Source organism: Plutella xylostella, chromosome 18, assembly GCF_932276165.1.
Source record: "Plutella xylostella chromosome 18, ilPluXylo3.1, whole genome shotgun sequence".
Taxonomy (NCBI): Eukaryota; Metazoa; Arthropoda; class Insecta; order Lepidoptera; family Plutellidae; genus Plutella; species Plutella xylostella.
In genome coordinates, this window is record NC_063998.1 from 6,801,927 (window position 1) to 6,828,257 (window position 26,331).

General features: G+C 36.0%; 1 protein-coding gene across 1 annotated transcript in view; it reads left to right on the forward strand.

Moving 5' to 3' along the window:
- Window positions 1-26,331, forward strand: part of LOC105386506 (protein sprint) — a 201,697-nt gene that overhangs the window by 34,308 nt on the left and 141,058 nt on the right. Inside the window, exon 3 of the mRNA XM_038113896.2 lies at window positions 4,112-4,182. Coding sequence (XP_037969824.2) covers window positions 4,112-4,182 — 71 coding nt within the window. The remainder of the gene's footprint in view (window positions 1-4,111; window positions 4,183-26,331) is intronic.

Here is a 26,331-nt window from a genome sequence, read left to right on the forward strand (position 1 = left end):
GAAACTTCTGTCAGTATTTTCTAATGACACAACACACATAATAAACCAGGTGAGATGCGGGCAGGTCTATAGCATCTTGGTGCCGCCATACAAATGTTAATCTTGAGCTGCTAAGTTTTATTTTTTGATTTTCACCTTGTAGAGTCACCAAAAGTCATTTAATCTGAAATTGCTGAAAACTTTTTCTAGGTATTAATAATACCTTTCATATGAACTATCATTAGCAGCTGTACCTGTTCAGGCTCCACCTGCAAACTTGAATATTCGTGAAATATTGTAAATTTTTCACCCAAAATCCGTCAGAAAGTGGCTCCTGGACACCTGCTATCCCGTTTCAATGTTGATGAAACTTCTGTCAGTGTTTTCTAATGACACAACACATATAATAAACTAGGTGAGATGCGGGCAGGTCTATAGCATCTTGGTGCCCCCATACAAAATGTTAATCTTGGGCTGCTAAGTTTTATTTTTCGGTTTTTTCCTTGAATATTCACCAAAAGTCATTTAATCTGAAAATGCTGAAAACCGTTTCTAGGTATTAATAATACCTTTCATATGAACTATCATTTGCAGCTGAATCTCTTCAGGTTCCACCTGCAAACTTGAATATTCGTTAAATATTGTAAATTTTTCACCCAAAATCCGTCAGAAAGTGGTTCCTGGACACCTGCTATCCCGTTTCAATGTTGATGAAACTTCTGTCAGTGTTTTCTAATGACACAACACACATAATAAACCAAGTGAGATGCGGGCAGGTCTATAGCATCTTGGTGCCCCCATACAAAATGTTAATCTTGGGCTGCTAAGTTTTATTTTTTAGTTTTCACCTTGAATATTCACCAAAAGTCATTTAATCTGAAATTGCTGAAAATCGTTTCTAGGTATTAATAATACCTTTCATATAAACTATCATTTGCAGCTGAATCTCTTCAGGTTCCACCTGCAAATTTGAATATTCGTGAAATATTGTAAATTTTTCACCCAAAATCCGTCAGAAAGTGGCTCCTGGACACCTGCTATCCCGTTTCAATGTTGATGAAACTTCTGTCAGTGTTTTCTAATGACACAACACATATAATAAACTAGGTGAGATGCGGGCAGGTCTATAGCATCTTGGTGCCCCCATACAAAATGTTAATCTTGGGCTGCTAAGTTTTATTTTTCGGTTTTTTCCTTGAATATTCACCAAAAGTCATTTAATCTGAAAATGCTGAAAACCGTTTCTAGGTATTAATAATACCTTTCATATGAACTATCATTTGCAGCTGAATCTCTTCAGGTTCCACCTGCAAACTTGAATATTCGTGAAATATTGTCAATTTTTCACCCAAAATCCGTCAGAAAGTGGCTCCTGGACACCTGCTATCCCGTTTCAATGTTGATGAAACTTCTGTCAGTGTTTTCTAATGACACAACACATATAATAAACCAGGTGAGATGCGGGCAGGTCTATAGCATCTTGGTGCCGCCATACAAAATGTTAATCTTGGGCTGCTAAGTTTTATTTTTTGGTTTTCACCTTGAATATTCACCAAAAGTCATTTATTCTGAAATTGCTGAAAACTGTTTCTAGGTTTTAATAATACCTTACATGTGAACTATCATTTGCAGCTGTACCTGTTCAGGCTCCACCTGCAAACTTGAATATTCGTGAAATATTGTCAATTTTTCACCCAAAATCCGTCAGAAAGTGGCTCCTGGACACCTGCTATCCCGTTTCAATGTTGATGAAACTTCTGTCAGTGTTTTCTAATGGCACAAAACACATAAAAAACCAGGTGAGATGCGGGCAGGTCTATAGCATCTTGGTGCCGCCATACAAAATGTTAATCTTGGGCTGCTAAGTTTTATTTTTTGATTTTCACCTTGAAGAGTCACCAAAAGTCATTTAATCTGAAATTGCTGAAAACCGTTTCTAGGTTTTAATAATACCTTTCATATGAACTATCATTTGCAGCTGAATCTCTTCAGGTTCCACCTGCAAACTTGAATATTCGTTAAATATTGTAAATTTTTCACCCAAAATCCGTCAGAAAGTGGTTCCTGGACACCTGCTATCCCGTTTCAATGTTGATGAAACTTCTGTCAGTGTTTTCTAATGACACAACACACATAATAAACCAAGTGAGATGCGGGCAGGTCTATAGCATCTTGGTGCCCCCATACAAAATGTTAATCTTGGGCTGCTAAGTTTTATTTTTTAGTTTTCACCTTGAATATTCACCAAAAGTCATTTAATCTGAAATTGCTGAAAATCGTTTCTAGGTATTAATAATACCTTTCATATAAACTATCATTTGCAGCTGAATCTCTTCAGGTTCCACCTGCAAATTTGAATATTCGTGAAATATTGTAAATTTTTCACCCAAAATCCGTCAGAAAGTGGCTCCTGGACACCTGCTATCCCGTTTCAATGTTGATGAAACTTCTGTCAGTGTTTTCTAATGACACAACACATATAATAAACTAGGTGAGATGCGGGCAGGTCTATAGCATCTTGGTGCCCCCATACAAAATGTTAATCTTGGGCTGCTAAGTTTTATTTTTCGGTTTTTTCCTTGAATATTCACCAAAAGTCATTTAATCTGAAAATGCTGAAAACCGTTTCTAGGTATTAATAATACCTTTCATATGAACTATCATTTGCAGCTGAATCTCTTCAGGTTCCACCTGCAAACTTGAATATTCGTGAAATATTGTCAATTTTTCACCCAAAATCCGTCAGAAAGTGGCTCCTGGACACCTGCTATCCCGTTTCAATGTTGATGAAACTTCTGTCAGTGTTTTCTAATGACACAACACATATAATAAACCAGGTGAGATGCGGGCAGGTCTATAGCATCTTGGTGCCGCCATACAAAATGTTAATCTTGGGCTGCTAAGTTTTATTTTTTGGTTTTCACCTTGAATATTCACCAAAAGTCATTTATTCTGAAATTGCTGAAAACTGTTTCTAGGTTTTAATAATACCTTACATGTGAACTATCATTTGCAGCTGTACCTGTTCAGGCTCCACCTGCAAACTTGAATATTCGTGAAATATTGTCAATTTTTCACCCAAAATCCGTCAGAAAGTGGCTCCTGGACACCTGCTATCCCGTTTCAATGTTGATGAAACTTCTGTCAGTCTTTTCTAATGACACAACACACATAATAAACCAGGTGAGATGCGGGCAGGTCTATAGCATCTTGGTGCCGCCATACAAAATGTTAATCTTGGGCTGCTAAGTTTTATTTTTCGGTTTTTACCTTGAATATTCTCCAAAAGTCATTTAATCTGAAATTGCTGAAAATCGTTTCTAGGTATTAATAATACCTTTCATATGAACTATCATTAGCAGCTGAATCTCTTCAGGTTCCACCTGCAAACTTGAATATTCGTGAAATATTGACAATTTTTCACCCAAAATCCGTCAGAAAGTGGCTCCTGGACACCTGCTGTACCGTTTCAATGTTGATGAAACTTCTGTCAGTGTTTTCTAATGACACAACACACATATTAAACCAGGTGAGATGCGGGCAGGTCTATAGCATCTTGGTGCCCCCATACAAAATATCCATTAACCAACAAGAGCGTCAGTAAGTAAACGTCGTATTTTTTTGAATTTATTTATTTTAGAACATATTTTAGTGTTTATATAAATACCTAGCATTATAATTCCAATGTTTTTGGGGCTTTTTACGTGTTTTAATTGATAAAGTATGCAATGACTGAAGTGACCATCTTAATTTGGTCGGGTATTCAAAGGCTGCTAACTTTAGGCTGCTAACTTCACGCAGGTCCTATTGCGTTATATTGTAAATTGTTATTTGTGTAAATTGTTTTTAAGTCAATAAAGTAGTATTCTATTCTATTCTATTCTAAACTGAAGCAAGACTGCTGACATAAAATAAAAACAACTAAGAAGTTACAAATAAAAAAATATAATTATAAACAAACAAAAAACCCGACTGCATGCTAAAATGCTTCGTATTTTCTTATACATGTACCTACCTATATTTATTTATTAAATCCTATATTGCACAAATATAAAAATAAGTGTACAAAGGGTGGACCTAATGCTACAAGCATTTTCTTCCAGTCAACCCACAGTATATTTTTAATTTTCAGTTGCTGAACACACTGTCGACGGATCTGGAGGAGATGCTCAGCGAACTATACGAGGGGAAACATGTTGTCAGGTGAGTTTTTATATTATAGTACGTGGTTATAATAATTATATTATCAAGTTTATCATAATTACTGTGGTACAGGCACCATGCAGACGACGCGATAAAACAACTAACTGGGATTTCAATAATTTTATAATAACCAGAAGAAAAATAATGCGATGATGAAATAAACTTTTTATGATATCGGCACTTGTTTAGTTTATGCCGTAAATTTACCGTGGTCGGACTGTAGTAGCTAATTAACACTTCAATTAAATAATCCTTTGAGTTTATCAATATTTGTTTAGAGTAAACATCTACCACACACTTAACGACCAAACAATAATAAACAGTAGATACAACCACAGCACAAAACAAAAGAATTCTAATCAAATCTTTTTCTATAAAGGTTAGACGGAAAAGCTCAAGCAATTTAGCAATATCTGTTGTCAAAGGAATATCTCGGTACAGGTCGGTAGAATAATTCAATTTGTTTTCTTTGTCGATCGCCAGAATGCGCTTCAGTACCAATAATATCATTTTCTACTCACTTTATGAAGACCGTAGCTTCACTCAGAGTCTACGACTTCTGAATCAAGTTCAAGCTAATAAAATAAGCTGGAGGTAAAATTGATTACTTTGAGTCTTTGAGCACAGGCACAGGGCTGCTTTTGTAGGTACTTTATGTTATTTTGATTGTTCCGACTATCAACTTCCAATAACATAGCTGTATGTATATGAGTTGACTAATTGTAAAAATAAAATTGTGGTAAAATCATCCGCTGATAGTTTAAAAAGATACTGGGCTCGACTATAAATCAGCTAAATTAAAAAGTCTCGGCCTGCTATCGGATGTATAACAAATCACTGGACATTGCCTATTTGTTGTCAGTATCGGTTGTGGTGAGCGATAGGGTTACAGGGTTGAAATACCTACTGCGCGAGTTGATTATACTCTACAATTCCGTAGGTTTTAGTCTCTGGTGCTGAAAATAAGGTTTCAGGATCTCATATTCATATGAACAGAATTAAACAGGAATTTTTTTTACAGTATAATACCAAAATGGATATGGTTACCCTTTATTAGAGCCTTTAAATGTTGCTATGTTTCAAAATTACGTATACTTAACTTTTTATTCAATTCTAAATGTACCTTTTACGTTTCACAAAATAAAACAAAAAACCCTGATATCCCGCAGGATATTACGCGCACTCCTCATCATAAAACTACGCACTACGCAGATTTTCGAATAAAACTCTGCGAAACTCGGTCCCTACACACCATCGCATTATGCAACCTGGCGAGATTATCATAAACGAGTAATACACATCCACAGCCGTGTGCGCGAGAATCGAATATTCGACAACAACCCTCCTGCATTTTGCATAAATACAAAACTGTGCAATTCAATTGTTACATCTACTTGCTCTACTCGACGTAATGTGTGTTTCGGACGGCTCGGCTGTGCAAAATGATTTACTTACCTGACACAATTTATACATTAATTCTCTGAAACGTAAAAAAACATGCAGGTTTTTTGTTTAATTTCATCCAGTATCCAGTAACCCAACCATGCAGGTTCCAAACATAATATTTTGGCAGGCTCTGTGTGTTTATTAAACGGCTTTTAGTACCCACGCCACGCCTGAAGGAATCCTTAAATTATTAATTTAGTTAAGGGCCTCATAGGATTGCACGTCAGAAGCAAACTTTGGAACAAAGCCGAGTACGAATAATGAAACACCTAGTACAAAGGTACCTCCGCTGCACCCCTACACGACTAGCATTGTGGTGAAATGGCCAAATCGTTGGGGTGTCGCATTAAAAAAAGAATGAGCGTCGAAAGTGTTTTTTACGGCTTTAATACGAGTTTATTAAAATATTTAAAGCGTAACTTTACCGTGAATTTCCCTAAAGACACCCCCAAAAGGTCCCGGTTGGTCCGGAGATGAACTTCAGCTAGGCGAAGTGTGAATGATAAATTAAAATGTGCTCTATGAGGGACGCCAGGTCGGTAGGCGTTTATGAAATTATAAAGTGTATCAGTAAATAAAAATGTTTGAGTGCTTTTTAAAATAAAGTGTATTTTTTTATTGTTGGTTGTAGCAGTAACGGTTTTCGGAAGTGTGAAATATATAGATAAAAGTTGAAAGAAATAATTAAGTAAAATAATCATATCAAAGGAAAGTTCCGCTCTAAAGGTTGTTCTGAGCATGAATCATATCTGAATATTATAAAAACTACTAAGCATTGAAGTTCAATTGTCTGAATATGGAATGGGCTATTAGATGCAGAAGTAAGTCGTCTCAACTCGTCTCCCCTTCGCAGATAGGTTTGATTTAATACGGCACTTGGTTAGCCAAAATATCATCCAAGTTTGGGAAAGTTCGAAGCCCTTACTTTATCTACCTTATGAAGTCCTACTTCAACAAACAAATGTCACTTACATACATCTATTTAGGGTTCGCGTAGTTCTGTGTTTATATCTGACTAGCTACTGATTAAAGATCAACTATTCTACGTTCTGGTAATATGCTTTGCTTCAGCATAAAAACAGCTATATTTTACAACCCGGTAACGGTAAGTACTTGGAAAGAAAAAGTTCTCTAATAAGAAATATACCTTCTGTTGTATGCAGTGCTTGGCTCCCTTCCAACACATGTGCGGAAGCAAAAGTGCAAGTTGAGCAAAATAACAATAAAAATTATTGTAAAAGATTTGAAGGTCTAGACTTAGGCTTTCTTTACTTGTTGCGGCTGTTACGTTCATGTAGTTTCAGCTGGAGTAAAGTTTTTTTTTTAATTTTGCTGAAGCACAAGTTTTGCGTCTGCTTTTAGATCTAGTGAACTTGGAGCAGTCGGAACTAAAATTTCTGCACCCACACAAATGAAATCGAATCTAGTATATTCAAATACAAAATTGAAGGTTTGTTCAAAATAATATTGTCACATTCAACATCTTGTATAAACATTTTTTTATTGTGAATCAAGTATTATGGTTGTAATATTATTTTTCTCTATTTTGGTTCACTGCTAGTCTCTACCTACCTACTGGGCCCTCCATCTATGTCCTACCCCTGTCGGGGGCCTCCGCATTCTAGACCCTGCAAAGACGTCCAGAATCCAGGTTACCTATAGCCGCATAGCATTTATTACAATTGTACTTTTTTTTTCTTCAGTTACGAAATTGGAATTTCCAATCTGCTCACTATCGTACATTTTATTGAAGAGCGGGCAACAGTTCGCAATATCTTTTGTGTGTCAAGAATGGGGGTCTATTGTAGTTCGCAATGGCAACGGCAGTACAACTGCGTTGTGCTCAGAGTCTCAGACTCCGCTGCGCTTTTAACTCCAGCCCCAACCCTTGCCGGCTCCTGCAGTTTTGTATTAATTGTAGTGATGTGCTCGACAACATGGAGTTTATCGAGGGTAGTTCAGGATTACCTGTTATCTATAAAACGCAAAAGTATAGGAAGGTGTCTCCGAACGAATTAATAGTAACTATAGCTACTTTGTACACTTTTAGTAAGCCTTTCATTTTTTAATTTACTAAATGGAGGCAGAGAAAAACACTTTTATGGCAGATCGAATGAGAGTTACCATAACATTTCAAGTTTATTTACTGATAAAGCAGTGAACAGTAACTTTTAAAAACACATTTTAAATTCATATTGTATCCCCCCTTCACTAGTAAAATATAAGGTACGGTTGCTTTTGAGTGATTGCGAGCTACCTCCACAAACAATGCTCGCCTAGTCAATCCAACTGTATGAATGCCGTATACATAACAGTCTACTTATATATTTCTATGTACAGTGTATTGCTACTATGGGTATATTCTGATTCATTTATCAGAACGCTATGGTAGGAAGCAACATACGAGAATCTAGAGCCTATAATTACCTATCTGCTTAAATCTCTTCCAGGATACAAACATCTAGTATGGAAGCATTCTGATGCTTTGGAATCAAACCATTGCTAGCCAGGGTTATTGAATATAAATAATAAAGCTATCCTGAAATGTAAGTACCTAATGTAGAGTTAATGTACGCCTCAATTTTTTTGGACGGTATACTCAACTATCCACGTTTTTTTTACAAACGGAATATTTTAATTCGTCTGGCTACATGTCGGAAGGTATCGTTCTCTGTACAAAGGTTTCGACTCTGAGAATCTACCGCCAAAGTCATGATACGCTAGGCCAATTCAGAGTAACTAAGTACCTACTAGTGGTGTTGTGCAATTTGTGTTCACTGGAATATTTGTGCTAGGCATTACATTGTTGTGCCGACAAAGACTGCGTTGTAATGTAGCAATACCATTTAATTTGACTCCAGTTCCTAATACTGCAATCAATTAACAGCCTATTCCGACGATAGTAGAGTAATAAATTTCATTCATGGGTAGTTTGTTTGTACCTTGCAAAATATGACAAAAAAGTTTAAAGTCCAAACATTTTGCCTAGCTGGTATGTGTGGAAAAAAAAACAACACGTATAGTAAGTATATAAAAAGGCATCCTGCTACGCCAGTTAATGAGATAAAAACAAAAATTAAGCTTTCATCTCTTAATTAGTTCTTAATTTTAATGATGCGTACAACAAGCGAGTAGAAGAAACATTTTATTCATCCATCGCGGCGCTAACGTTCACCTTCCACGGAGTAATTAGGGCCTCCGCACATAAAACGGTGTAAATAAAAACGCCGAAATTCATTAAACGCTATAAGATCGCCTCTTGAACATCTGTAGCTGTTTCCCCCATTTTTTTGTGTATCTCGAGGGCGAGTTGTAGGCAATAATTATTTCGAAATTAACCGCTGCGAGGCTGCAGCTTCGATCAGGGGTGAAGTTGGGGATGGATGGATTGTTTGATTAGAACTCAAAAAAAATGTTTTAGGGCCTCTTTTAGAATGTCTAAATAACGGTTTCCACTGGGACAAAAGACATGTCACTGTCTATTAAAGCATTATTAAAAAAACTAAATTCTTCAGTGTATAAATATTATGAGTTCGAATGCGTTTTTGTGTCGCCATCAGATGAAAGAATACATCGACTACATTGTTAAAACTATTCACAGATAGATTTTACTTTATCATCAACCTAACCTTTTATATTTATTTATTTATCGTATGGATTTACTGGTTACATAAAATAATATTAAAATAAGAATTTATACAGGTCACCTTTTATAAATTAGATAAGAAAACTTATCATACGTCACATCATTATCTTTTAAGTTAGTGGTCAGTGGTTATTAAATATATTTTTTAAATCACTAAACATTTTTTAGAAGCCATTAATTAGTATCAGCCGGCTACACCGTGGGGCACCCCCTGGCCGCGCTAAATTAAATCAAACGAGCGTCCCCGAGTGGACGGCCATCGGACCGTTTACCCTACAGCAGTGTTTTTCAACCTGTGGGTCGCGACCCCCTGGGGGGTCGCGAAGCTTCTGTAGGGGGGTCGCCAAAGGACGAAAATCTGAGTATACTTTAGTAAAATAACAATTAAGATTCATATTTATTTATTATGTAAGGCTGTTACTATAAAATTACTCTTAATTAAAATTTTTTTACTTTAACAAAAGGATAATTAATCATAAACATTTAAATGTGTTATAAACAAAAACAAAAAACCTAAGACGCGCGTTAATGTGAAGGTTTTTAATTTATTAATATATCCTATCGCGGATCTGTTTTAGTACAATATAGACCACATCCACACAGTAAGTCAGATTATACAGAAGACTGAAGAGTATAATCAGCCTCTGTGTCTAGCCCTTGTGGACTATGAAAAAGCCTTCGACTCCATCAAGATCTGGGCAGTTTTGGAATCGTTGCAGAGATGCCAAATCGACTGGCGCTATATCGAGGTGTCTGTACGATGCCGTTACCATGACTGTCCAAGTACAGGACCACAAGACCTATCCAAATGCAACAAGGAGTGAGACAGGGGATGTGATATCTTTGAAACTGTTCACCAATGCATTGGAAGATGTCTTTAAGACGTTTAACTTGTACAGACATGTCATATGTATAAATGGCGAGTACATTTATCATACCTCCGCTTCGCGGAAAACATCATTATTATGGCAGAATCTCTGCAGGAACTCAGCTAAATGCTAAGTGGCCTAAATGCTGCTTCCCGACGTGTAGGCCTCGGTATGAACTTGGACAAGACGAAAGTCATGTAGGTACAATGCTCATATCAAACCGAAGCCGGTCATCGTTGGTGAGGCAACAATCGATGTTGTGTAAGAATATGTCTACCTCGGGCAGACTATTCGGCTAGGCAGAAGCAACTTCGACAAGGAGGCTGCAAGGTGTATCCAACAGGGTTGGGCTGCATTCGGAAAAATTCGTCACATATTCTCCTCGCCTATTCCTCAGACCCTTAACACAAAAGTTTTCAACCATTGCGTCCTACCAGCGATGATGTATGGTGCAGAGACGTGGACACTGGCGCTAGGACTGGTCCACCGATTTAAAGTAGCTCAGGATGCTATGGAGAGAGCTATGCTTGGGGTTTCTCTGAAGGATCATATCAGAAATGAGGTTATCCGTCAGAGGACTAAGGTTACCGACATAGCTGACAAAATATGCAAGCTGTAGTGGCAGTGGGCTCATATCTTCCGAAAAACCGATGACCGTTGGGGTAGACGAGTTCTCAAGTGGAGACCACGAACAGGCAAACGCAGCATGGCAGGCCTTCCTGTCTGGTTCAAAGACGACAACCACAAATATTTTTTTATCGTAAAACCAGGTTGTCCATTTTGTCTTTTACATTTTCATTTCACCCTTAAAGACTTTTATTCAAGATATTTAAATGCTCAAATAAGTTAGAAAGAAAAGATAATTTAAAAATAAATTCCAGGTCCCAATGCTATTAGTCCTAGGAATGTAATTAAATCGGATAAGTAGGAATGTAATTAAATCGGATAAGTAGGTATGTACTTCGAATCCTAATCATGGATACCATAAATACGTAATAAATTGGTATTATATAAAAACCAAAAGGGTCAAGGGGGTCGCGAAATATTTTTTTATACCAGGGGGGTCGCATCATGAAAAAGGTTGAAAAACACTGCCCTACAGTAATGGTACTTAGTGAAATGTATGGCAAAAATGTCTTTCTGATGGCTGTTTTTAAGTGATTTTGGACGCTGATTTTGGCTATATTTCAGCGGTCTGGGATAGGGGATTGGAAAATGCATTGGGTCATCAAAATTTATTGGTTTTTGTGGTGGGTTATTATTAGGCTGAGTTTACACTTTGATCATCATAATGTTAAGGATTTGTATAAGTACCTTTCTCTCGAGTAAAACATTTATTTATTTAGACAGAAAGTTCCAGAAAAAATACGTGGCAGCTTGCTTCAGATATCCGGGAGCCAGTGGCTAAGTCTAAGAGCTAAGACTTAGCCCGTCTATTCCAGTGATTCTAAACCTATACTTAAATGATTATAAAAAATATTCCTTCAGAAATGATATTTTACAGCTAGTCCAGCTGAACAGAGGTTCTGTTAAATTGTACCATAAAAAATAAGTTCTGATTAATAAGAAATAATAAATAAATATATAAACGTTATTAAATCGATCGCCGTCATGCTTTGACAGTATAATGTGAAAGCATCCTAAATCTAGATTTAAGATTTTGGTGGAAGTCGTCCTTAAAGTGTTTATTTTTTTATTTATTTATATTTATTCGGGAAACAAACAGCTTAAAATAATAATAATTACTATAAGGATTACTTTTAACACTCATGCCAACAAAGTTTCCTCAGACTAAAAACACACATTAAAAGTATTTGGTGAACAAAACATAAAATGAAAAATAATAACAAATGAACAAAAATTACACATAAGAAGTGTTAAGTCCAATAAGTTTGGGAATCGCTGGTCTACCGGCAGACTGTTGAATTTTACAACAAAGTTGCATCTCTGCTAGTTATTTGTGCTGATTAGCTCCTGCCCGCTGGATTTATCTTGGAAAATAGAATTTACAATGGGATTAAGAGGAATCAAGCTATTGCAAAAATGCTTTATAGCTTTAATATGAAAGTCTTGGGTTTGAAATTGTTGTTATAAATTAATACATTATATAACTTTAATTCTTATCATATAGGCGGGTAAGTCAACTTTACAAAATAGTAAAAAAAGGAACCTACAGTGAGTTGACCATAATTTTGTTCCTAAATACTTACTGAACATAAAACCAAACAAAATAACTTAAAAATGGTTATTAACTCATAATTCTCATACCATAAAGGCCAAAGCCAAAAGCTTGAAGTAGGTGCCTACTTCTAAAAATAACCTAATAAACGAACTCATCTTTGTTATTCTGGTAAAGTGTTAGACGCTATTAGACTCGGGCACAAAGACAACAGCGGTAATGGCAATAACAATAACCTTTTGCGATGAAAGCCTTCCAGCCCCTACCATGGTTGTGTTGTGTCGAACCAAAGTGGTTTTTGTCCTGGTATAAAATTGGTCTCGCCGTTTGTCTAAAACCATATTTTACAGTCTCTCCGACTCAAAAATGGTGGCCATAATAAACACCGGATTTTTTAAAAATTTATCTATCTATGAGTTTTGTGAAATTATTCTAAAAGTCAAAATAGTAAGGGTGGCTTGCACAACAAAGTTAATTAAAATTAAATACATAGTTTGTCTATTGCTCTGACAGTATAATGTCAGAGCAAGAGGTCATAGATTTAATTTTGATTAACTTCGTGGTGCAAGCCACCCTCTCAGACTTTGTATGCGAATAATGAAATAAATAAATAAATTTAGTTTTCTTTAACTATGCAAAAATATACTTACTTTAAACTAAAATTTGCCTATTATATCGGTTCGCTACACCCTTTGTGCAAAATATTTACAATGTAAATTTACATTGGTAAGTACATAGTAAAGGGGTTGTTTGTCTTCAGTCGGCAATACCATTCCAACATTCAGTGGCAACTCGAGATTTTCGATGTTTATCTCAAAGCTCGGCTTGGGAAATAACTTGCTCATTGTAACTTAGTACCTTTGTGGTTTATGTCATTGATTTCATTTGTTATTTTGTCTTGATAACTTAAGACAATTATTATAATACTCTATTGAATAAATCATACTAAGTAATCGAACATACAAAATCAGTGAAATCTGTAACTATGTGCTATAATAATATGTAACATCTTAACTAAATAAGTAGAGTAAATAATAGTTGTCCACAAACATGCATTGCATACCTACGTAGCGTGGGACACCCTACAGCCCGCTTTAGCCTACTGAATGAAGAAAACCGCCACTTAACTTTAAGTCTGGTGAAATACTTTTCCCCATATTTCATCTACTTACGTTTCATACATAAAATGTTGTATAAAAATCCTTGCGCTATGTGAACGAACAGATGCGGGTGAATAATTACTTGTTCGTAATGCGGAGAGATATCGGGCGAAAGAACAAATCCTAAGGAAAATGCTTTTATTTGTTTTACTAAGTGAGTCTCTCAGGCAAAAGTATCTTACTGTATATTCTACTTTATATTCTACTCTATTCTTTGAGTCTACGACCCAAATAAGAATATAATTTTATTTCCGACCAATAGTCTATAATTATTGTTAAGGTCAACCGGGGCCATTGCGCCACAATACTTTGACTTTCATATTCATTTAATCATAACAAACAGACTATACGCCCTATTAAGCTATAACTTGTGATACATATTAGGAAATTTTATCTAGTTTCATATTTTGATGCAATTTTGTGGAATTTTAAATATCTTCTACATGTAAACGACGTTTCTACAAAAAATGGGATTTTTAGGCGCAATAACCCCTTGTGGGGCTAATGCCTCTTTCACTAGTTTTGTGTGCTTGGAAGAGATTTTTACAAGTTTAAGTAGATATAATGTATAGATTTACTATTAACGTAGCTAATTATTAGCTTGTAAACTAAATACTGCGCTTAGTTAAGGAGAATCAGTTGATCAAAAATTTTTGGGGCTATGGCGCCTACGAAGCCTAATTTCTTGTAGTGGCATTTACCCCATCCAAGATTCCAGAAGTGCTCAACATTTTATTTATGAATACTTTATTGGACTTAAAAAAGTATAAATACTTACGTGACAAATTAAAATACAGTATAAAAGCATACAAGGGCATATTTTTTAGAATTTGCAATCAAACCACAACTTTAAATTAGTAAGTATACCATTTTTAGAGTCTGACGGAATTTTAATCATTACAAAACTATTTAGAGTTTTAAAAACAAGTGGGATCATTCTGTTAATATGACTATTTTTTATTTATTATATGATTATTTTCTATATACCGTATTAACAACATTATAATGTCGACACCAAATGAAGCCAATTTTTAAAAATATTTAGTTTATTATATTATACATATAATAAACTAAAATTATTTACGTTTTAGTTGGATTATCAATCTAAGAATGTTAGTTCTGATACGCCGTTAAATGTTCTTCAATATTGCAGAAGGCGTCATTAACCTAGTATTTTTCGTTTAGGAGTAATTTGGTGCTAATGTCACTGGAACTTTTTCATTGCTCGTGAGTGTATTAAATACATTTATCATAACATAAAATGTTTAGAACCTCTGAAAATGGGGCTATTGCGCCGCAATAGAGGCAATAACCCCATCAGCCCAGAGGCATTTACCCCAAAATAAAAGCTAAACCTACAATTTTGTAATTACATATTGTGTCCGAATCTTACGTTATTTCAATAAAATAATCAAAACAATATGTAAAGCAAGAAAACAATAACAGTATTTACAGTTAGGAAACATAGATTCTTTTAAGCAAACACACATTTGGAACGATTAAAAAAACGTGTCAGGAAACCTGAGGAGGCCGAAAGAGATGAAAAAATTAAAATGGCAGATTTGTTAAGAAACTTTACGCGGATACGACATCTATTGGTCAGAGGTAAAAGTTTCAGTTACAAAGAAAGATAGCAGATGACTCCAGTAGTTCTAAAGTATGTGGTTTGGAAGATAAATGGATTCGAGGCATTAGCCCCGTAGGCGACTTGGCCCCGGTTGACCTTATGTAAATATTCAAATAGTAGGTATGTAGGTACCCTCGACTGCAATCCTGTGACAAGGAATCAATTTTAACTCTTAATTTTTAGAATTTTTTGTATAAATATTTCATTTATTCATAAAAACATATAAGTCACAAACATGCATTATATATATACACTAGAAGTTTCGTAAAAAAAAAGAATAATTATAATATATAAATATACTTACTAACTATATTATAACTTACTAATCAAAAATACCCCTCCGAGCCACACCCGACCCAAAGGTACCCATGACACTGGCAGCGTTACCACGCTGCACAGCCAGGGATAGCCTCTGCATCAGGTGTGCCCCGGAAGAAGATCCCAGACCACGACTCCTCAAGCGTCTGCCGATTTCCCTTAATAAGACCCTGCCCTCTTCTCCCCACACCCCCATCGTCTCCACAGCCAAGGGCACAAACAGATACCGCTGCATTAGCTGGCTATATTTAAGTTTTTTAAGCCGAGCCGCGGCTTCAGCAGCGGCACCCGCATTGGCCGCTGTAGACTGCACGTGGGACGGCGCAAGGGTGCAGACGCACGTCGCGTCCCAGACTAAACTGCGGCCCTTCTCCCACGGCACCATGGTGAGTCCATCCGGACGCTTGCCATCAGCCCGGGACAACCCTGGTGGCTCCAGGACCGCCGGGACATCCGCAGAAACAAGAGCTCTCCGGACGATGTCATTGATAGCATGGTGCCGTGAGAACCTGCCCGCACTACGCACACAGTGTAACCCGTGACGTCCCGATTGATCCACCCGCACGCCGCAGACACAAACTGGGGCTGTACGAAGCGAATATCTCATCACAAAGAGTGATGAGATATTCGCTTAATTAATTAGGAAACCGACCAATAGACTTTCGGCAAGGGCTACGTTCATTACCCTACACCTCCAAAAACCAGGGGATTTAGGGCATACTGGGGATCAATTCTGGTAAAAAATACTTCTGATTGACACGTTGTCTGCATTTTTAATGTATTTGTATTATAATTGATGGTTAAGCTTAGAAATGAATGAATAGGTACTTGACTATTTTGTGAGCTCCATGGGTGGAAATTATTCTTACATTATGTACATGAAATCGATATAATTTTTACGCTTTAAGTATTTCTAAGTACACAGCAGCTTAATGATCTAACCTAACTTTCCTATGGATGACATACTCCATATATTTCCACCTAAACATAGTACGCTTAATTTTACTCAAAATAGGAATACTTGAATGTATCTAACGACTGCATGCCAACACTAAGCTGACGCGGCTCCGGTCAACATCTCACACGCACTCACTCACACCCGACATTACACTCTAAACACGATTAACGACTGGCTAATGCAGAAAGCGTGTGGCCTGAGGCGAGCAGAGGAACCTCCTAATACGCCTGCGGAAATAACCCAAGTAGCAAAAATATGTGCAATAAAGGTAACGGCCACGTTCCTGTTTTGCTAATATGTGCTGTAAAAGTCCCGTAATTAGTCGAATAATGGTCACGGCAGCGCTGTCTCGACGCGAAAAGGGCACAAATTATACAGCAATTCAGTGCTATGAAAGTCGAGTGATTGTAACCAAGAAGCTTATATAGTAGGTTAAAAGTCGAGTAAAAGTAAACTGTACCCAATTTAGGGTTGTCATAGCAATTTTGTTGCAGCTTCTACACTAAGGGTGCAGTAACAGCGATGTGGTGCTCATTAATCGACTAATAAGTAGAATAATAGCTGTCGAGTTGCTACAACTCTTCATTTTTGTGGGATAAATGCAACAAAATTACTTTTTCCCCACTATTTAGCTGAATTTTAGTCACACTGTTGCAGAAAAATATATGGAAGAAAATCTGTGGATTATCGTGACTGATCTATCGTAATGACTGATTACAAAAGCATAAAGGTAAGTAAGTCTCCATTAATAACTAAATGAGTTATTACTAGTGCAATTTCTATTGTTGCATTTTACACATTCGTATACCAAAAATCTTAGGCGCATTTAACTTTATCGATAAAGTAATAGGAATTCTTTAACATATGTTTAAGGGCTACGTTAAATCTTTCTTAAAAAATAGTAAATATGGTCAAAATTAATTAAATAAATTATAAAAATAAAATAATAGCCATGTTTGTTCGTATATCGCTATTACAGCACTATTAATCGATTTTTGATGCAATAATAGTTACAATGTTGCACTTATAGCAAAACAAGCAGCCATCATTAAATAAATTTAGGGTTCCTCAATGCAAAATCCTTAGCTTGACTAACCCGAGTTGGGGTGAATGTCATTTGATGTATTTTATTAAATGTAATTAATTAACGATTGGTTCATATTTGCTTCATTTCATACTTAATGATAAATTAGCAACTATATAATTATAAAAAAAAACTTCATTTTCTTCACACGATGAAAAATTTATTACATTGATTCAAAATCAAAATCAAAAATCAAAAATGTATTTATTGTTACAAACAAATCATTAACAAAAATGGCAAGGGCCCTTGTACTAGGTGGTAACCTGTATTACTAGGTACCCCGCTCTTTCACCTATTTTCAGAATAGAATATAGCAAACATTTAAAAGTGATTGATTGATTGCAAAGCAAGCAAGTATACAACTTGAATAAAGCAGAAAAGATACTAATCACGCTTTTTTTCCAGAATGGTTTTCAAGATTGTGCAGACAATTGAGAAGGGAGGATATGTTTTATAGACCGAGACACCAGGCCCACGATTTCTTCAGTTGTTTTCTGTGGAACAACGGAACCACTTGACGTTTCGGCCATCGCACTTGACGAATTTTGAGACAAATACTTTGTTTGAACCTTAGTTTGAATTTTTCCGTATCTTTGTTTTAATTTTCTTTTTTAATTTCCATGACTTGTAATCCATTTTATCACGTAATAAAAAAATGAATGTGCAATGGAATTATTTATTTGCTTGTCACATTAAAATACTATAAACTGTATAAACGTAACCAAAATGCTGTTACTGAATTATTTATCGAATTAATGTGCCATAAGAGCATTTCAAATAGTATGTGAGCTATTACAGTTATTTGAAAGCTTTTATTCGAAATGTCGATTAATGAAGCTATAAGAGTTACAATGATGCAGTATAGTGAAATAAAATCTTTTATTCAGCTAATTAGATCCAAATAATACAATGATGAGTAATAGTTCTATAATAGCAACCTGAACAATCAATAAGCGAATTAATAACTCTTAAAGCTCTCTTTCAGCACTAATGTGTGCGTTAAATAAAATAAAGCAGCTTTTATAGAAATGTCGAATAAACGGGCTATATAGGTCGAATATAGGTCGAGTAGATGTGTATTCGACATTGTTACAGCGCAAATTAGATAAAAATGCTTATTAATAGCTGTACCACTTTTATGGCACAATCTAGTAAAATTTCAGCCATTAATCAATACTTATTCGATTTTAAGTGCTATAAATGGGCCCTTATTCGACCATTTTGCTTGTTGGGTAAATGAATCGGATGGGTTGAGGGTTATTTATTAACCATACCCGGTGAAGAAAAGGAGTGCTATACGTTCAAGGGGTTAATGTTTCTGGGAAGCAGATAATTATCGCATATTCTCGCCACTTTTGACATTCAGTTGGTTTTGGTTGGCATGACTGTGACTGAAGTTGTGTGAAGTTTGAAGTTCATCAATTATACGTCATCTTCATATTAAATTCTTGACAGATGTTTCAAAAGTCAACAACTAATCCCTGGTTATGATCTAACCGAGAATTGCGAAACCGGGCCTAAAACACTTCTTATTTATGATCAGAGGTTAAACTTAAAAGCATATATTTTTTACAAGTACCCATCTAGAAACTTAGGTGAGGTACCTACATCCGACTCTTTACAAGCAGACTTCAAAATGAATTTAAAACTCATTTCGGCCGGAGTCTAGTCCGTAAACGCAAGCGAGACGATGAAGGCACTCTCCAGAATGGATATTATTATTTTAGAGCACCCTGTGTATATTAGCATAAAATATCTAGAGCTTCACTCATTTTTCCGCCAGCAAAGAAACACGATAATATTCCGTGTGAAATAAGTTCTGCTTTATAAATATTACTTGGCTCTTCTTATTTCGGCTTTTATTTCAGAGGCGTTTTCCTTGTTTTCTTTATTTTGAATTATTATGGTTAAATGGCGTGTCTTCTTATGTAATTTTTCCTTAGCTGTTGCTAAGCATTTAATTTAATATAGGTCTTTTCTGATAAACTTTATTATATATAATTATTATTATGATCTACCTACTGTTCAAACTGGATAACTTCAGGAGTAGAATATGTGGTTTAAGTTTGCAGGAGCATAAATTTTACACAAGTATAAATACGAGTACAGTATTCTAGGTATTTATGTCAGACGCCACTACACTCGAGATGCACCTTGAGAATCCTCACGATGGAGTGTTATCACGTTTTCTTCTAGCCTGGGGGGTTACTCTACCCTACACTGGTGAAAAACTACCTAACGAGAGCTGTCTTGCAATCGTACGCTTAATACTACTATAGATAGAGTCTTGGACCAGCAGCGCTCTGAAACTTTGTTTTTCGTCATGAAAGAGTGACCCCCTGAGCTCTGACGTCACTCGTAAACTCGTTCGCTCTTTTGAAATTTTAATCTAACTTATACCGCTGCCTCCGCCGTGCACTGCAGGCATTTGGTAATACGATTTAGGTGCAAGAGCTCCTGAATATTTCGTAGTTTTAAAATGCTATGCTCTACGAGCTTCTAGATGACTGCAAGAGCGATGGGTTTATTGTTGGTTTTAAAAATGAAAAATTTATTTAGTTTTTTCCAAAATATAACTTTGTTTATATAAAAAAAAAACATTTTTAAGGAGGCATTTGGCCATTAGTGGTACACTCACTACACAGGCTACGTAAAACCAAAGTTAATTTTATAATTAACAACATTCTACAAGGTTACAAATCAAACAATCGCAAATAACAAAGGCATTTCTAAACCTGTCATCAAAGTGTACTGTTGACCCTTACTCTAGTAGGATATTATACTTATAATTACGGTCATGAAAAATTAATAAATAAGTAAACGTATTTTATTAATTATGTAGCTACGCTACGTACTGTATGTACCGTTGTACATTTACAATTGACACAACCAATAAACCCTTAGACCAGTTTAAACCGCTTTGAATTAGTTCTATCCAACTATTTCGACCCCGGAGGCCCGAGTGCATATCCTTGTTTGACATGAGACTGGGTAACTTTCCCGACTCCGACGATCTCCAGAATAGACCCCCTTCCCTGATAGAAAGACGGTCGTAAGTGAATTTCAGAGGGTTATCATGTCAAAGGTTGTAACTTTGACGGGGGATTTAAAGAATAGTGCTTGGATTGGACTTGTAAAATTCCCGAATGAATAAAATAAATGTTAGAAATAGGTAAATCTGTAAGCACTTATTACCATCAAAATTTGTAAGTACATGGTTTAATGTAAGTATTGTGTAATGTGAATTTAATATTTTTAACACAGTTGGATTATATTAACATAAATTATTCAGTCTCCTGATTTTACGTAAAGGTTGTCTAACGACTGGAAATATCTCCTAAAGAACCATTTCGTACATCGGTACTTATTAGAATAAGTTCTGCACAATATTTGCAATTTTTTGTGTACACAAGACATAAGCGATGAAATACAGATAAATTAAGTATACAAATGTGGAAGCAAAACCTGCCCACTACGCTTATTTAAGTAATACATTAATAGCCATAGACAAAAAATGCAAGTCAACGCCTCCTCAGCTTACAAAGGATTTAATTAGTGCGTAGTTTAATGTACCGCAAGGACAAAGATACCGGGAGATTTACTACGAACAGACAAACAGGCTGAGTTTTATAGCTATTCATAATTTATTACATCGAGATATGCAGCGGCTCTAAGTTGGAAAAGCTTTTGCCTAAAATGGCAGGCTGGCAAGACTCCTTATCTTTTGTTAGGTACTTACTTTTTAAAAAGTTCTGCATTTTGAGACGGAAATTAGCTGCATGTAGTTAATGGTGTATTCGTTTTTTAACACAATTTCTAGGCTCATTTGTTAATTTTATTTACCCTAAAACAGACGGTATATTTAGTTTTAGTAGGTACATAAAAAATACTTATCAACGAGTAATATACATAGGCCAGTAAAATTTTCACAAACATTAATTTGGTAGTGTAAGACATATTATTATGATGTAATGTCCTTTAATATTGCATTGTATGTTCTTCAGTCATATTATCGCCGACAGAATGAAAACAAAGAATTTAATTGAAGTTGGCGGTAAATCCTTCCATGAAAGAGAGCCTTTGTTTGTGTCAAAGGAACTATGTCATATTGCTGGTCGGAGCCTTTTACGAAATCCTCCGAATTCCAGATTTTCCTTGACGTGGTTGACGAAAACAATGGTTCAAATTGGATTCTGGCCACACCAAAATACGGTCGTAAAGAGTTTTATTAAAAGTGTTGCCATTTTTTGCTTCCCAAAAAAATATTCGCACGTGAAACGGCTGTTTGTCCATTCTGTATGCTACAGAAACAAAGCTTTGGTATTTTTGTTAAAAACCGTTTCGGATTTTACTACAGGAATTTTTTGAATGCTTTTTACTCTGCCCGGGGCTGAAGCATTTTGGAAAAAGAGTAATCTTCTTTACACGTTCATTTATAAATAAAATATACAATGCGCGAGTACCGTTAGTTGTTTGTCTGAAATAGTCTGAATCTACTCAGCCTTGCGATTCTGTAAAATCAGACATCTCACTTCGATCTTCATTCTCCCTTCACCTTTCACTTCACGTATGTCATCTCATACATTATTTGTCAAAATCTCGAAATTGCGGAAATTACAGAATGCCAATTTCAAAACTCACTCCGGATTCAGAATCGAGTTTTGACTATTAGCTTTATAGAATCGCACGGCAGTTTAGTACGTAGATCTATGAAAGGTTAAAAAACATTTATAACAGCAACTATGACTTTTCATTGAGCGTACAATTGTACATAATATAAATACTTGCATGAACTTAGGATGCAGGTTTCGGCCTTTGAGTTATTTTTATGAAAGACCCCTCATTATATTTCTCTGGAGGGGTTTAAATTGAATCGAGTAAATAGTGAACAGCACCTGGTACTCTGAAGATAATAATATACCTATAATCGATAGATATATCTCATGAAACAAATGAAACAGCGATCAATGATGCGCTGATTGTGCCGAGGGTGCGTGCGGCGACCCGCCAGCCGCAGCCGCCTGCGGTTACGGTGGAGGCGACGATTCTACTAGACGGATCATCTGCCCGAATCTCTACGTACCGGAGTTTTAGGCAGAAGGAGAGGTGTCATTAGTTTGGAAGCTTGCTTGTTTCTAGAAGGGATGAATATTATGAATATGTGATCTTGTATGTTTGAGTTGATACTGTGTATGAACTTTTTGTCAATGAGAGTTTCAGCGGATCTATTCTCGCTGCGTATATCTAGCCAATTCTTTATCTTTGCCATTAAAAGTGTTATGGTTTGTATTGTGTGTCTTCTAAACGGATAGATTGATGCGAATGCTGTGTTAGTGTTTGTTTGATTGGTGAATCTTTAGATTGTAAATATTTTATTTAAGTAGTTGGTTCGATCTTTTTTATTCGGTTGGCTCATTTTCCCATAGGTAAAACTTAATTATACCTACCAGTTATCGCTTAGATAATTGGAGACTGCGGGTTTGATACCAGAATCACGAATCTGTATCCGACGGTACCTACCTACGTAGGGCCGAACTCATCTACGTGCGGTTGCAACGGCTGAATGGCAAATGAAATAGTGGTTGGAGCGCTTATTAATTATACATTGTTTTAGAATTGCACGTAGAAGATTAGTGTATACGAGTACATAATATACTTGTACGTGCAGGTATCTGACAGGTACAGGTAAAATAACTACTCTACTACTTCTATATTAACCTAATTATGAATTTACGTAGATCTTCGAATGACATAGAGATCGGAATAGTGAAAGAAAACGTTTATAGTATGTATTTAACTATTTAATTAAAAATTACTTGCTCCTATCCATTTTAATATTCTGTTTCACTTAGAATACCTAGCTATCTACATAGAAATGCTTCCCTGTAGAAGGCTTGAAATGAAAAATGATATTAGAAAGTCCTCCCCATTTCTTTTCTTAGAACCAAACATAACTTGCCAACCCTTTTTAAGACCGCCAACTTTTTAATATCACATTTTGATACGCTTTCATCTATGAAAATACTGAAGGAGACGACGACCACAAAAGGGGTCTTTACCGGCAACAATGAAAACTTTTCAGCACTCCTCATTCCCCCTGACACCTGAAAACAGCCGAGATGAATACGACTGGAGCTTTTGTACTTACCCAAGTAATATTTTCACTCGCGCCCACCCGCAGTGGTAAGGTTCTTGAAACCTTAAGTTAAGATGAGAAACATAAATACAAGATAGGTATACCTATACTTAGTTAAATTTATTATGTGTGCAGTACCATTTTAAACGGTTCTAGTATTTTTAAGGTATGGCGAAGCTCGCAGGAACCTGTTTGTAGGTATAAATATAATTATAATACCTACATTATTTTATATTTTCTCTATCTCATCGCTTCACATTTTACCTTTTTAATTTTTCATCCTTACACATTTTACCCAATTCCATCCCCTATTCCTATTAAATTGAAACGTATTTCAAAGTTTAAGAGTGTTTCAATTAAACCAACAGGCACTTACGAGCTTCTCACGGCACGTTCTGAAGACCTATAAATCAGAGGTAGAACTTGTGATCTTCTAAGCTCGGTCTAGTTTATATGCGGCGTGGCTGCAGAGTTTCTGAACGTGGCTTAGCACGTCCCGTATGTTCTAAAACGAGTTTAGTGAAAAATACAGTTTAAGTGGGTAATTTTATGGTTATAGGGTTGCTCTTGCTATACCTGAAACTTTTTGAGAGGGTAGGGGGTTTATAACATACGTCGTACTAAAAGGAATGTAGCTTAAGCCTTAGGCACACATACTGAACATTGACACTAAAATAAACTTCATGCACATGCAAAGGCTTAAAAGTCACGCAACAGTAGCTGATTAGTTTGTCTAATTGATGTAACGTTTGTAAAAATTTAAGCTAATATGAAATTTTAGTTAATTTCACTACACCTACTTCAGTAATATACATTCGCTAAATATATGTCCCAGTATATAGTAACGTGCAAGTCTGCGGGAAGGCTCAGCACTTCACCGCGGGGGCACAGTAATTGAGTGCATAAATCATACTGCGATCGGAATGAGATGTGAAGATCCTGGTGGCTGTCTCATGCGAGACGGACGCAGCGGCAGAGTGGATGGAAATCTCTTGTCATTACTATAATTATTATTTATATAGTCACTTCTTGAGCTTTTATGGTTCGAAACTGCAATGGGCGAGATTGGTGGTATAGGCTTAAAACCCTTCCTGCATTGGAAGGAGGCCCGTGTCCCAGAAATAGCGACGTGTGGGGCGCGATGATGATGGTTTAAAAATACATAATGTAATAGAATGACACACTATACTAGTTTGTGTAATTTTATAGTCAATCATTCAAGTAAAGCGCTTATTTGCCTTAACTTTCAGGTGTTTTATAAAATAAAACTACGGATTCAGATTTTCAAGAATATTTATGTGATGTTTAATTTTATTGGGGTTCAATAATATAATATTAAATTAGCTCTCGCATAACTGCGTCCCCACTTCAAGAGGCCTTCAGCTTTAACCGTAAATATTAAAGAACAGCTTAACACAAGCGAGTTGGTTTGAAATATGTTTCAATATCGCACGACCCTTACCACCTGAAGGAGGTTTCGCCAAACTTTGCTAAAGAGAAAGCCGCTATTTTTTGCGATTGCGGCAAAAACGAGGGCTAGCTAGCATACAGTTGTGAATGTTGTGATGTCTCAAACTTTTATATTTTTTACAAAATTATAATGTACTAGCTGTTCCCGCGCGCTTCGCTTCGCCTTAAAAAGTTTTCCCGTGGGAATTCCGTGATAAAAAGTAGCCTATGTTCTTTCCCAGGGTCTAGACCGTATGTATACCAAATTTCATTCAAATCCGTTCAGTAGTTTTGGCGTGAAAGAGTAACAGACAGACAGACAGACAGACCCAGTCGCATTTATAATATTAGTTAGGATTAGGATTTTCATAATTACCAATTAGGTGACCAATTATTTCGTTAAAATAGTAGGCATGCATCCTGGTATTATAAATAGTAGATATCTACCCTGTCAAAGATAAATATACCGGTCTACGTTTAAGTACCTACATAATTATGTAACATCAACACGACATGTATCACGTAAAAGTACGATAGAAATTAATTTAGATGAACAGTTTTCAAAATAAATAAAAGAGTGTTCTATCATTATTATTCGTCGAGTATCCACCACCTAGTTAGACGTAAGTTTGCTCTAGTAATTTGGCGAACGGCATAGCCCGGTGTTTACGTGTTTGCCAAACGTGGCAGGCTTGCAATGTGTTTGCTCTATTTTGGTCGAAATTCCGCCAGTTTATGTAATAATGTAGGCTCTAGCAACAAACATATATTTTTCTGTTACGGGTGAAGCACATGCAACTTTAAATCTACTTTTTTTCAAATAAATGTGCCTTTTGGGACCCAGCAGTTTATTTGACTTTCTTTAAGAATTATGCTTTAGCGATTCGTTACTGTCCAACGTAAGTCTTAAAATAATTATTATAGAATGATATTATAATATATATTGCTACTCGCTAGAGCCCATATAATGTATGTAGATAGATAAGTAAATCAATCATTTCATTAACAGAACAATTTCTACGGAGACTCAAGACAGCACTGAAGTCAGTCAACGAAGCAAAGTGAGACATGGTATGAGAATACTCCTTTGTACTTAAATTAATTAAAACGACAAAGTTACAACGATCCTCCTCGTCAGAGCCCAACATCCGAGTGCTATACACCTTTGTCACATTCAGTCTTGGGAGTTACAACTTTGGACTATAAAGTTGGTATATGGTTCTAGATGTTATTTGACTAGAGACCTATTTAATTTAGTGGCATTGTAACTTCTTGTC